Source organism: Cariama cristata, unplaced genomic scaffold, assembly GCF_000690535.1.
Source record: "Cariama cristata isolate BGI_N322 unplaced genomic scaffold, ASM69053v1 scaffold3405, whole genome shotgun sequence".
Lineage (NCBI taxonomy): Eukaryota > Metazoa > Chordata > Aves > Cariamiformes > Cariamidae > Cariama > Cariama cristata.
In genome coordinates, this window is record NW_009615627.1 from 81,511 (window position 1) to 93,623 (window position 12,113).

Here is a 12,113-nt window from a genome sequence, read left to right on the forward strand (position 1 = left end):
CTTCATTAGAGTTTATGATCTGAAATAACATTATGAGATGTTAGGAAGGAAACTTAAATAACCTTAAGATAGTCAAGTTTCTACTGCAACTGAAGAGTGTTATGTCTAATTTCTATAAACTAGTTCAGTTTAGAATCATCACAAGAGCCTATCTTTACAAGCTAGAAATATTTGAAAACTTTATTAGTGTACTTCTGAAGAGAGAACAAAATAGATTTCCGTATCTAGCGATTTCAGAGGCTGAAAGTTGCAGTATCTCTTCTTGCAAGCCTCAGTGTTCATCCTGCGATATTAAATATTTATCAGCTACTGTAGTCAGTCAGGAAACATAATGAAAACTACCCATTTAGTATGGTTTCCTGATCACTGTGATCTCCCATCAGTGAGATCAACAATGTTATTTTAAAGAACAACTATGCTTTCCTGAGAAACCCAAGCTATTGTTTCAGTTATTTCAGAGCTGAACACAAGACAACAATGGATCCAGCACAGATACTCTGGAGAATTTACACGTGTACTGGATTCATGTATTCTGTGAGCAGAAAAAGTAGAACTTGTACCTTTGCTGTATACTGATATCTGCAATTACATCACTCTATGAGGAAGACACATGCCCTGTTGATGTGAGACTGAAACAGGAAAGAGGAACTGCAGTTTTTAGGTTTGGAAAGTTGCCACTGCCAATCATGTTGGTGGCCTATTTGTTTTACTGAAATGGGGGAAGTAGCTGGAAACAAAAATTAAAGCACTGCAACTAATTCTGAGAGAAGTAAAAACAACTTATTCTTTCTTTAAAAGAACATATGGATCCTTACTTGCAAGTATGTCAAGTACTCAACAGCTGGCTGCCTGAAGTTAAGCCATGAGGCTGTGAATAACCATTTGCAATAAATGATCTGAGATTCCCATTCCCTTCTATGGAAATTGTGAGCAGTGTGCGCCTCTAAGGATGAAGCAATCTTTTAATTTAAGTACTCCAAACTTGAATTTCAAGAAGTCAAATTTAAGAATTTCAACAAAAAGACCTGCCCCCAATTCCTATATTAATGACATTCAAATAATTTATAAAAATTACTTGCTCATATGAAAGAGCAGAAAAGGAACACTTAACATATGCCTTAGATTTTTCCTGAAAGTTCATTTAACTTGATCCTAAATCCTCATTTTAGATCAGATAGACCAAGCCAGATTTTTGCACTGTAAATGTTTTGAGTAATGTTATGTCAAAATTAAGACACATAACTACGACAGGGCTAATATAGAGACTACTGTTAATATAGAGACTACCAGGTTATTTAAATTCCTGAGTATGGGCTGAGGACAAAAGGATCACTTGAAGTAAGATCCCCACCCTGCTCAAGGCCTAGCTATGTGCTCACAGCAAAGCAAACATATTATCTTCCCCTTTGAAGTATGTTGGGAGGTCCCAACATGTATTGTTTCTCTCTGAAGATTTGTGGGTCTGGGTTATAGTATCAGAAATACTGTCCAGCGTGCTTTAAAGAGGAGACATCTTAATCTTACTGTTCTCTAAAACAGGAGGTCATAGAATCACAGAATGGTTAGGGCTGGAAAGGACCTTAAAGCTCACCTTGTTCCAACCCCCCTGCGCTGGGCAGGGACACCTCCCACCAGACCAGGTTGCTCACAGCCCCATCCGACCTGGCCTTGAACACTCCCAGGGACGGGGCAGCCACAGCTTCTCTGGGCAACCTCTGCCACTGCCTCACCACCCTCACTGGGAAGAATTTCTTCCTAATACCTAATTCGAGATCTTCCCTCTTCCCGTTTAAAGCCAATGCCCCTTGTCCTATCACTCCCTGCCCTTGTAAAAAGTCCCTCCCCAGCTTTCCAGGTCAAGAAACTCTGGTACACAATAGTTTCTTTTTATAAAGAACTATTAATAAGGTATGAGAACCTTGCTCCTGCCTAAGAATTCAAGACAAAATTTCAATAAGCTTTTACACTCAAGTAGTATAGAGAGAAATATGAGGTTATAGCACTATTTGTAATTAAATGTACACAGAACAACAACACAGACAGAATTTCTGTAGAAACTTAAAACTGTGCAGAGATTTCCTCTTGATTTTCTCCAGGCACTAACACCATTATGATTGAAAATTATTTATGCTTTCACATTTAAACATTAACTTAATATGCAACTTTATGAAGTCATGAGAAATTAATAAATACTTGGCACTCTAGTCAGTATAGACTTAAGACAGGTTGACTGCAGTAAATATACTTTCTGCTAAAATACCTGAGGAGGTAGGGTCTTCAGAGAAGTCTGGCAGCTCTTCAGGGGGGTCACCATAGAAGGAGTTGAACTTGTGGCTTGACACAGCTGCTAGTACTGCCCCCTGAATAAAAATACCCACAAAGTCTAAATTACACAGAGAAGGATAATGAAATATTTCCAGACAACTTGGATCACTCAATCTCCGGAGGTCTCATGTGTTCCCCTTCTCAGTGAAGAGTAAATAAATCTTATAGTCTTCAGCTCTGCTTCACTGTTACCAGTGACCATATCTGACAGAAGAGCTAGTCACACACTGCTCTAATAAACAGTAAATATATTCTTTGCGAGGAGATTCACGAGAACAATTCTTTATGTGAAAGCATTTAAAAACAATAAGTGTGAAGCATAAATTTCCATAGTACAATGTAAACAAAACAACTAATTTATTTCTCTTTCTCTCTTACCTAGACTGGCTGGCTTAGCAAGTATAAAAATTCACTCTTTAAAAAACCACAATATGTTGTTAGTTGAGAAATTGTCAGAATCTGACACTGACAGCACTAGGATATTTGACATCCATAATACATCTATGTGAAAATGCAATAATCTCAGACTCCCAGTGTAATGAGTGTTACATGGGAAGTTACAAAGCTGGAAAAATGGTTATCTGCTCCAACATATAGTTACTTTTTCAGGTAAATTACAGTTTAACCACTCAGGTTTGAATATCTTACAGTTGTGGCAGTCGGCAAAACGAACAACAAATAATTTCAGGAAACATTCTGCAGAACTGTGCTTTGAGTACAATGGTAGAAAACAAATAGCACAGGTACAACAGCTCTCAGGATACTAAATATAGTGGTCTCCCCAGGAAGAAATCTGGGAAAGATGTGAAACTACATCTAGAGCAGGAAAACAGGCATATTCTAAAATGTACTAGCTAACATTTCAATGAAAGCATTACCTGGACATACAAACCACCTGAAAGTGCTGTTTATTGTGAGCTACGGCAACTGTTGCATCCTAATCATCAGTTGTTTTTGCAGCTACATTAGACTTTTGCAAAGCAGCAACTCAATGTGTATATCTGATTCTGTGTCTTATTACAAATTATAGAAAAACCTCATGAATTGCAATGTTGCACGTTTCTGTTAAAATTTTCTCAACCTTTCAGTGAATTTAAAAATGTTTCTGTCAAATTTTCCAAGACAGGGACTGAAGGGAAACCACGTTGTTTTGGGCTAGAATGTTAACATTTTTTTCAATACAGCTGAGAAATAATCTTGTGTATAGTTAAACATAAAGGGGATAAACTGAAGAATACATCTTTGCTCTTCTTGAAAAAAGACATTAAAACATTATTAATGTTCCTTTTATTATAAACGCAACACAATAATAACAGAAGCCATTGTACTATTTTCTCCTCTCCAATAATTTGTATTACATAGAATTACTCCATTAATTTAAAGGTGAAGACCCTCATACACACCTCAGTTGATACCAGATAATTTGCGCTGAAATTTAGTTTGAAACCTATGCACTAAGAAAGAAAGGATGAACACCCTTAACAAGACATCATTGCAATAAACAACTGTGAAGGCCTGTTCCAACTTTTCATTTTATTGCCAACTTCAGAGCATAGATTTCTCTCAGCATTTTTAAAATGAATAAGGTATCACACAAAATTCAGTTTATATAATTATATTGTTTTAACACTACATTTTACCTTTAGTTTTCGTCTTGCATTGAATTTTCTCAATTGTTCTACCGTTTCTGGAAGATGAATCTTGTATGCATAGCGATCTCTCTCCTTAAAAAACCCCACAAAAAAAAAAACAAAACAAAAGAAAGATTATATACAAGCTCTTAATATTCTCTTGACACTAAGAAACCAGGCAAGAAATGTACCAGCTAATAAGCATCCTAATGAGAACGAGGATTTGTTGCAACTTAAGGAAAACTTCAAGAAACAGAGAGGGATTAAAATATTTTGAAAGAATTCTTAACTTAGGCCAGGGATATTTTCTTTTTGTAATTTTGTTTCCCACTTTGTAGTAAGACCCTAGCCTTTTGTTTTACTGTTGTGTTGCTAGTCTTTGGCTAGCACTGAACTTTGAAACTGGCAAGCACAAAATAGTTCTGCTTCTTGGGATCCACAAATCCCACTGAAGCAACGTGTTCAAGCACTCTTTTAAGGGGTGCTTGATACTTCAGGTAAGCTTGGGAGATGGGCTACGTGTCCAACAGCGCAGGAAGCGCCAGCTCGATGGCCAGTGACCACAGGTGCTACCTGACAGGAAGAATTCTCCGTTGTCGATGCAGATGAAAAATTTGCCAATGACCAGCGGACAGCAGGGACAGAACTTGCAGCAGCTGACTACTTTCTCCCCCTACTCCAAGTCATCACAGGAGCTATATACACTTATTAATTTAATGCAAACGTTTATCACATGCATCTCCTGAATCAGAGTGAAATCACGGGCAGAAGTAATTCAGTCTCCCTACGGCACTGAAGACGTCTCGGTCTCCTGCTGTGTTTGGCTGCAATCTATAAATGGTTTACAAGAAAATTCTGAGTCAGCAGGGAAGGCAGTTTATCGTGGGCAAAAACAAGAGGACTGACTGACAGAATGCTGGTCTAGGCTTGGAAACAAAGTTGTCTCAAACTAAATCTTCTTTCTCCTCGCTTGTCTTTCAACAAATAATCACAAGATCAGAAGGAGACCACAGACATCAAAAGTACCATGCTATATAGGCCAAACTTGCACATTTGCATTGCAGAATTATCTTTTTAAAAAGCCTAATCAGCTTAGTTGCTCAAACAACAAAAAAGCAACGTTTTCTGCCCAAACAACCCTCAACAAAACCTTTGCTTTGGCACCTAAGTGTGGGTAAGCTCACAAAGTGAGGAAAAAGTCAAATTACAAGCAGGTAAAACCAGACCACCTGTGTTTACCACAGACTCAATCACCGGACTACGATCATTTGGGATTCTCAAACACGGTGTCCATTCCTATGCTCTTTGAAATACTGGATGCAGTATGTATGCCCCAGATGAGCAGACACAGAACTTTGGCTCCTTTCGAGCAGAAAGGTTTGAAACCGCAGTTTCCCAATATTCAGAAGAGTGCCTTAATCACCGTTATTCCCGAGGCGCACGCTCCTGCTCTCCTTTTATAAGTCAGATCTTTCTGCAGCTTGGAATACAAGAATCAGAGCCAGAAAGAGAGCAGAGAAGTGCAAGAACGACTCCATTCACTAGTAGTTAGACCATTTACTTGGAGGGAGAAGAACATATGAGCCTGTCTTTCCCAGGTTGGTTTTTTTTTTTCAATCAATATTTCTCTAATGTAGAACATATGAACAGCCCAGGAGCCGACATCAGAATAGCACCCTTCCCAAATAAGTGCCCTGTTTAAGTTAATGATATTATGACTCTTTCTACCGTGGGCCTGCACTATAGAAAAGAAACAGAGGATAACAAAGAAAAAAAGTTAATTCACCAGTCTGTGTCAAAGAGAATACCATGCTCTGAACCAGTACTTGTCACCTTTTAAATCTGCCACACACACTGTTCTCCAGCTCCAGTGTTTAGCACAGCCTACTAATGGGACTGCTGAGAAGTCAGGTGTATATTCTCCTGCTCCTCTGTTAACCTTCAGCGTCCAGCAACTACTCTTCCACTGGCTCAAACTGTTGTAAATTCTGCCGCCACTGAAAAATAACTTGACTACCAGATGCCATATGATTTTATCTAGTTACAGTGGCCTTTGAACAACACACCACTGCAGACTTCCTTCACGCTGGTGGGATACTTCAGGAATCTAACGTAAGAAAGCAGCACAGTTAAGTAGCATAATGTACTGCAATAAACGGCATGGCTACATGCGTAACAGGAAAGAGGTCTACATATGACTGAGCAAAGAAGAGATCAGAAATCACTCCCTTGGAGTTCGAGAGCCACAGAAAGACATATGAATACCTTCTTCAAGCTTTATTCTATGCAGCCCTACTCCCTATATTATGATGCTGCCGAGGAAGCCTAAGTGAGTTTGCTCTTGGTGTTAAGTAAGAGTTCAAGCCTGGCAATTATCAAAATCTCAGACTCTAATCTTACAAAGCATTTAAAGCATATTATTGCACATTTTGTACAATGTCACCTCTACCCTGAAAAGTTCAAAGAAACAGAGAAACAGATCTTTTTCTCCCTCAAAGAGGAAACCGGTATGTAACCAGCTGCTTTTACTACCTTTAACCAGGGATGATTGAGTGCTTCATATACTGTTATCCTTTCTGCTGGATCCAGCATAAGCATGCGGCGTACCAGATCTTTGGCACTTTCAGAAATATGGCTCCATTGCCTAGGATTCATCTGATTACAAGCAAGAAAAAAGAAATTAAATTAGTAATAAGAATATAGAAAAGCACCTACTTTTTCTGTAAAGTTATTGCAGAGATTTAACAGTAGTTGGTACTTGTAAAAATTTTATTATAATAAATGTAAAAGGAAGTTTCTAAGTTTTTTTAATAACTTACAAAATTGTAAATTAGTTGCCATTGAAATGGCATAAAAAACTGAAAACAGTGAGCACTGTATCACATAAAAGCTGACATATCCTTGGTATTATGTTATAATCACAGTATAAATTTCTACCTATTCTACATTTTGTTCAGATAAGTGACTCTTCACTAGAAAAAGAAAAAATAATTAGGCTTCATCTAACAGTTAAGTATGCACACGATAAATGTAGAAATTAAATCTACTCCTGAAATCAATATAAGGAATAACATGACAGTCTACCTATATCAACCTACAATTTCATGCCAGTGATGCCAAGTAAGAAGGGAGAAAGCTAATGCCTGTTGTGAACTACTCTGGTCCTGTCCCATGGACATGGGGTCTTCCCAAGAAATTCCTTTGAACTTTACAACAGTTAAGCATCTTCAGTCACTCAGGTAGGAAAGCATACTGACATGTGACCAACAATACAAGCAATTGCAACACTTAGAGCACAACTGTATCTTTAGGAGACAACAATGTGAAGGATGATTTAGAATATATTTTCTTATTGTGCATATGCAGGTTTGTGTCCAACTAGTCGAGATGATGGACACCTGATAAAACCATACTAAAGTAAGAAAATTCTTTCTGTGATAAAGGATTCTATCTTTAAGTTATTTCTAATACTTCTTTAATTTATGAAGTTTTTAAGTAAGTTTTATTTAGATGGTACACTGCTAATTTTACAAGGCACTAAATGAAAACTCAGAATTCTAACGAGACTCTTTTCAATGTTATAATCTGTTCATTTAAAGAGGTCCTTTTATTTAAAATCAGTGTTTGCTTTAAATTGTGAAAGTGATTGCTTTAAATTGGATCACCCAGGAACATTATCTGGCTACGAAATGCACATTTATAGATGTGATTTGTCATTTCTTTTTCAACTGTAATGAAATGAAGGTAATTGCAAATTTGCAGCAAGACTGTTTTGAAATCCTTTTAGTATTTTCACTGAATAGGCATATTATTGTGGAAACAGGAACAGAAAAGGAACTGAGAAGACACAATGTGCTGGCCATGACTTTTTTTAAACAAAGAAAAGTTAACTTGTACGCTTCCAGAAGGTTTTAGCTGCTTAAGAAATTCCATAAAGAACTCTTAGATAAAGTGAAACTGGAACGTCTACCAGTCTATTCCATCCCAAAACTAGGGCCATGAAGAAATCCTGCTTTTCTAGGAACACAAAATTTAAAGAATGAAAAATGTGCTCCTGACCAGGAGTAGTACCATCGCTCTCACTTACATTTTAGCAGACTACTGCTAAGTTCATACAATAAAGTACTTCCTAAACCATATTACAAACTATCGGAGAGTTTTAGGAGTTCCCACGCTTAATTCGCTAATACAAAGCTCATTTATGATCTTGGCTGCAAAGCAGAGCAAAACCGATCTTAGACAAAACCACAAAAATAGTGAAGTCAAAGCTTTAAATTTGTCCCCATAATGACTCTAGGATGGTTATGTTGTGAAACACACTTATCTTGCACGCACACTGATTAGCTTTCAGTTGCAATTGGCTCCTTTTGAATCATCAGTTGCACTTTATTACATACTGTACTAAACCAAAAAATGCATAACTACATTTTTACTGTAACATGCATTTTGTTTTAAATCAAGGCAATATGATGACCAGCCTTTATGATAGCTCTTTTAGTTGATAAAAAAATTTAAATGATCTATAAACTTAAGGTAACACAGTATGTTATACTTCATAGCTAAACCTTATGTAAACCTACCGAGCTCAATGTGCAATTAGAGGCTAGTTGTTGCACTCATTTATTATTTCATCTGAGTAAATATTTCTGTATTCTAATTCCTAACATTGATACAAAACCCAGCAGGAACAAGATAGACTGGAGAGAGAAAATCATCCCTCCTCCTGTGTGATATAGATTTCTATAAGCTTCAAATTTAAATCAGGCTAAATATAAAAATCACGTTCCAGAAATTTTACCAGCAGGGCTCATCTCACTGGAAAAGGATTCAGGCATATTGTCATTTACCTTGTATTTTCCTTTAATAATGCCTTCAAATAATCTTTCCTTGGTTCCGTAAAAAGGCAAACAACCGCTTAGCAGGATAAAAAGGATCACGCCACAACCCCAGACATCTACAGGCTTCCCATAAGGTTCCCTTTTTACCACTTCTGGGGCCATAAAATGAGGTGTTCCTACACGTCCTAAAAGGAAATAAAAACAAAACAGAGTCAAAGTGATGTGCGTCAAACATCGAAATGAAGACTATTACTGCATTAAACAAAAACACTTTTAATAAGCTTTGTTCATGGATTAAGCTTTTAACACAATTCTTTTTTCCTTAAGTTTAGTATTTATTGAATACATTCAGTGAGACAACCAGGAGTGTCCCTTTTGCTTGATTTGTACTTTTATAAACTGAGGAACACTCTATCCTACTCTGCAGACTATGAAACAACTTCCATAAGAGCACTAAGATTTTTCAGGGAAACATGCCATACAAAAGTAAAAATCTCAATTTGGACAACCTTTGAATGAGGAATTATTTATCCAGAGAGCATGTACAAAGATATTGTAGAGTTCTAGTCTACACTGCTTCCTTGAGAAAGCTGCTTCTAATTGGCAAGAGCACAATCTGCTCTGATGCTCTGCCCAAACCGTAGCCAGTCTACTGAAACTGGTACGAGAACGCAAAATGCTAGCAAACGTGTTGTTCATTTATTTAAGCAGGCAGTACCTTACTGCAGATAAAAAGATCAGGCTAATTTGTTTCATAGAGTGCTTTCAATGAGTGCCACACAGTAATGGTTCTGGGATAGTACTGATTTTGGATTGGTAATGAATGTACATCCATGGAAACAAAACATATTTAGTACCACCTAATCTTTTGAGTGGATAAACTGATTAGAATGACTTCATTCAATCTCTATGTAACACATTAAGCCAAATACAAGCAACAAACATTTTACCTCTCCCTATAACTGTTTCCCATTGTAAAGGGGTTTGTTTCCACTGCAAAGGATTTGCAAGAATTAAGCTTTGAATGGGCAGGGCAACACTGACATTTAACAAACACGGTAGTCTTTGGACTACTCTGGTTCCACCAAGCACCAAGAGAAGAAAAAACCCACAACTGCAGCACACTGTTGCCACTTGTACCACCTTCATAAATTATTCTTGCTCACTGATACGACAGTGGACTTCAGAGGCACCACTCAAGGCTTGCAGCACCTTTGTGCTGGCTAGCAGACTTTACAATGCAGCCTAGAGAATCCGAGGTGTTCGCATGTATGTATTTAATTCAGTCTTGTCTTGTAAAGAGACTCTTGCTAGACCAGCCTATCCTGCACACCATTTGAATGTGAGTTAGCCAAGTCACAGCGCTGGTACCAAACACCTAGGAGACTATCTGGCAGTAGTTTACTCAGTAAAGACCATCCTTCGTTTATATCACCTAATGCACGAATACGATCTGGTTATGCCCCGTTAACTAGTCCCCACTCACTCCTTTTTGCATCTACCAGGATTAAAAAATGACAGAAAGATGGTAGCTTTTTCACCATAATATTCTGAAGGAGAAACATCACCATTGTCAAACTTCACCTGGCTTTGTGTTAAATCTTTTCATTCCCAGCTTATGAGGCAACCCCTCTGCCAAACAAATGTTAGGAATCTGCCTGTGACAAGGGAACATTACCTCACCGCTAAGCTAGGTCAGCATCTTAAAAAACCCATGCAGTCTAGGTTGACGTGACAGCAAAGGGGTCATTCCTTCCCAGGTGAAAAAAGCACAAACCAGCAAGATGCTGCAAGTCCAGCTCATCCCTCTGATCACTGGGGGAAGAGGAAGGATATTTACTCTGGACAGAGGGAGACAGAGATGGATATGGGGAATGATTACTAATTCTTCTTGTTGGTTATACACAATTTATAGGCTTCTGACATATCTTTCAGTGTAACTGATAAATCTCAAAGCCAAATCTTCAAGATGACAAATATGAGGTAAAGAATTATCTCCTTAGATAACCCAAAGTCTCTCTTGTTTAGATGCCTGGTGACAGGGGAGGGAAGGAAATCGGAAAGTATATATATCTGGTACGCACAAGTTGCTGAAGACTATGGGGTTTTTACCTTTTATTTTTTCCATGTGCCTATAAATCTTTATCTATAAGGGTTTCCTAACTTTTTTTCCCCCTAAGATGCCATCATTTGTGACAGCAGAAGCATCAACATTTCCAGCTCTGTATCAGGCTATGCACGTACCCAAGCAGCAACACCGGTCTGTTCAAACCGTACTTGTATGCCACTTAGACGGCTCATGTGACATTAGCGGTATGCATACCACAGTCCGGAAATCTTTAGTACACAAGACATCATGCAAGACCGCAGAGCAGCCTGGCTTACCCAAGTCTTGTTTATCTTGGTGGTAACCTTCCTGGCACTTGGCTGCAGAAGTACTCATTTGCAATTTTGGAGCAAGTGTAACCTTTCTTATGCATTGAAAAAAAAACATTTGTGGTAATAAAGCTCGTTTAAATCATTTTTATCAATACGAATGGAAAATCATATGTACTCTGAAGATCCTGCCTTCCTACCAGGCTTTCTAATTGCTGTTATAAAATCTAGGAAGTCTAGAGAAAAGTGATTATTCAAAAGACAAACAGCAGAAATCACTACCAGACAAGATATCACAAGGACAAAGAAAGCTATTTAAAAGAGACATTAAACTTCAGGAAGATATACAGTTGTCTGGATCAAGTAGCTAATAAACTAAGAATCCTACGTATCGAATGATATCTAAGTTGATTTAATGTGTATTTCCAATAATTATGTGCCACTCCTCTCAGCTTGAGACTTTCTTTGTGTTTCAAGTACAAAAATTGCAGAGGTGAACATGGTAAAAAAATGACTCTGTGCTGTGAGAAGCAGACCTACAGGTTTGGGTTTGGGTTTTGGGTTTTTTTTTTTGCCAATGCATTTAAGTCTGCTGGGCATTTGCAGCACAGTGAAGGCCAACCTACAGAACATCTTGTTCTGGGGAAAATGTGTCCTTGCAAACCATCACCCATCCTACATTTTCTCCTATGGTGTAAAATAGCATATTTAGCAGCAACACATGCTATGTAAGTAATACGATAGCATTATGGGGTGTAGGTGTTTTGGTGTCAAGGTGCTGGCAGTAGAGGGGCTGCAGGGGTGGTCTCTGTGAGGACTGGCTGGGGCTGCCCCGTGCTGGACACGGTCGGTTCCAATGGACCCACGGCAGGGCACGGCTGAGCCCCGCAGCCAAGATGGTGGTGCCTCAGGGAATGGGTGTGTAAGAAAGGGAAAAAACATT

The 12,113-nt window shown here is 38.2% G+C and overlaps 1 protein-coding gene across 1 annotated transcript in view; it reads right to left on the reverse strand.

Moving 5' to 3' along the window:
• CASK (calcium/calmodulin-dependent serine protein kinase (MAGUK family)) overlaps positions 1 to 12,113 on the reverse strand; it is a 95,212-nt gene that overhangs the window by 73,999 nt on the left and 9,100 nt on the right. Inside the window, exons 2-5 of the mRNA XM_009699882.1 lie at positions 8,804 to 8,979; positions 6,489 to 6,611; positions 3,966 to 4,049; positions 2,261 to 2,360 (exon numbers count right to left, since the gene is read on the reverse strand). Coding sequence (XP_009698184.1) covers positions 2,261 to 2,360; positions 3,966 to 4,049; positions 6,489 to 6,611; positions 8,804 to 8,956 — 460 coding nt within the window. The 5' untranslated portion in view covers positions 8,957 to 8,979. The remainder of the gene's footprint in view (positions 1 to 2,260; positions 2,361 to 3,965; positions 4,050 to 6,488; positions 6,612 to 8,803; positions 8,980 to 12,113) is intronic.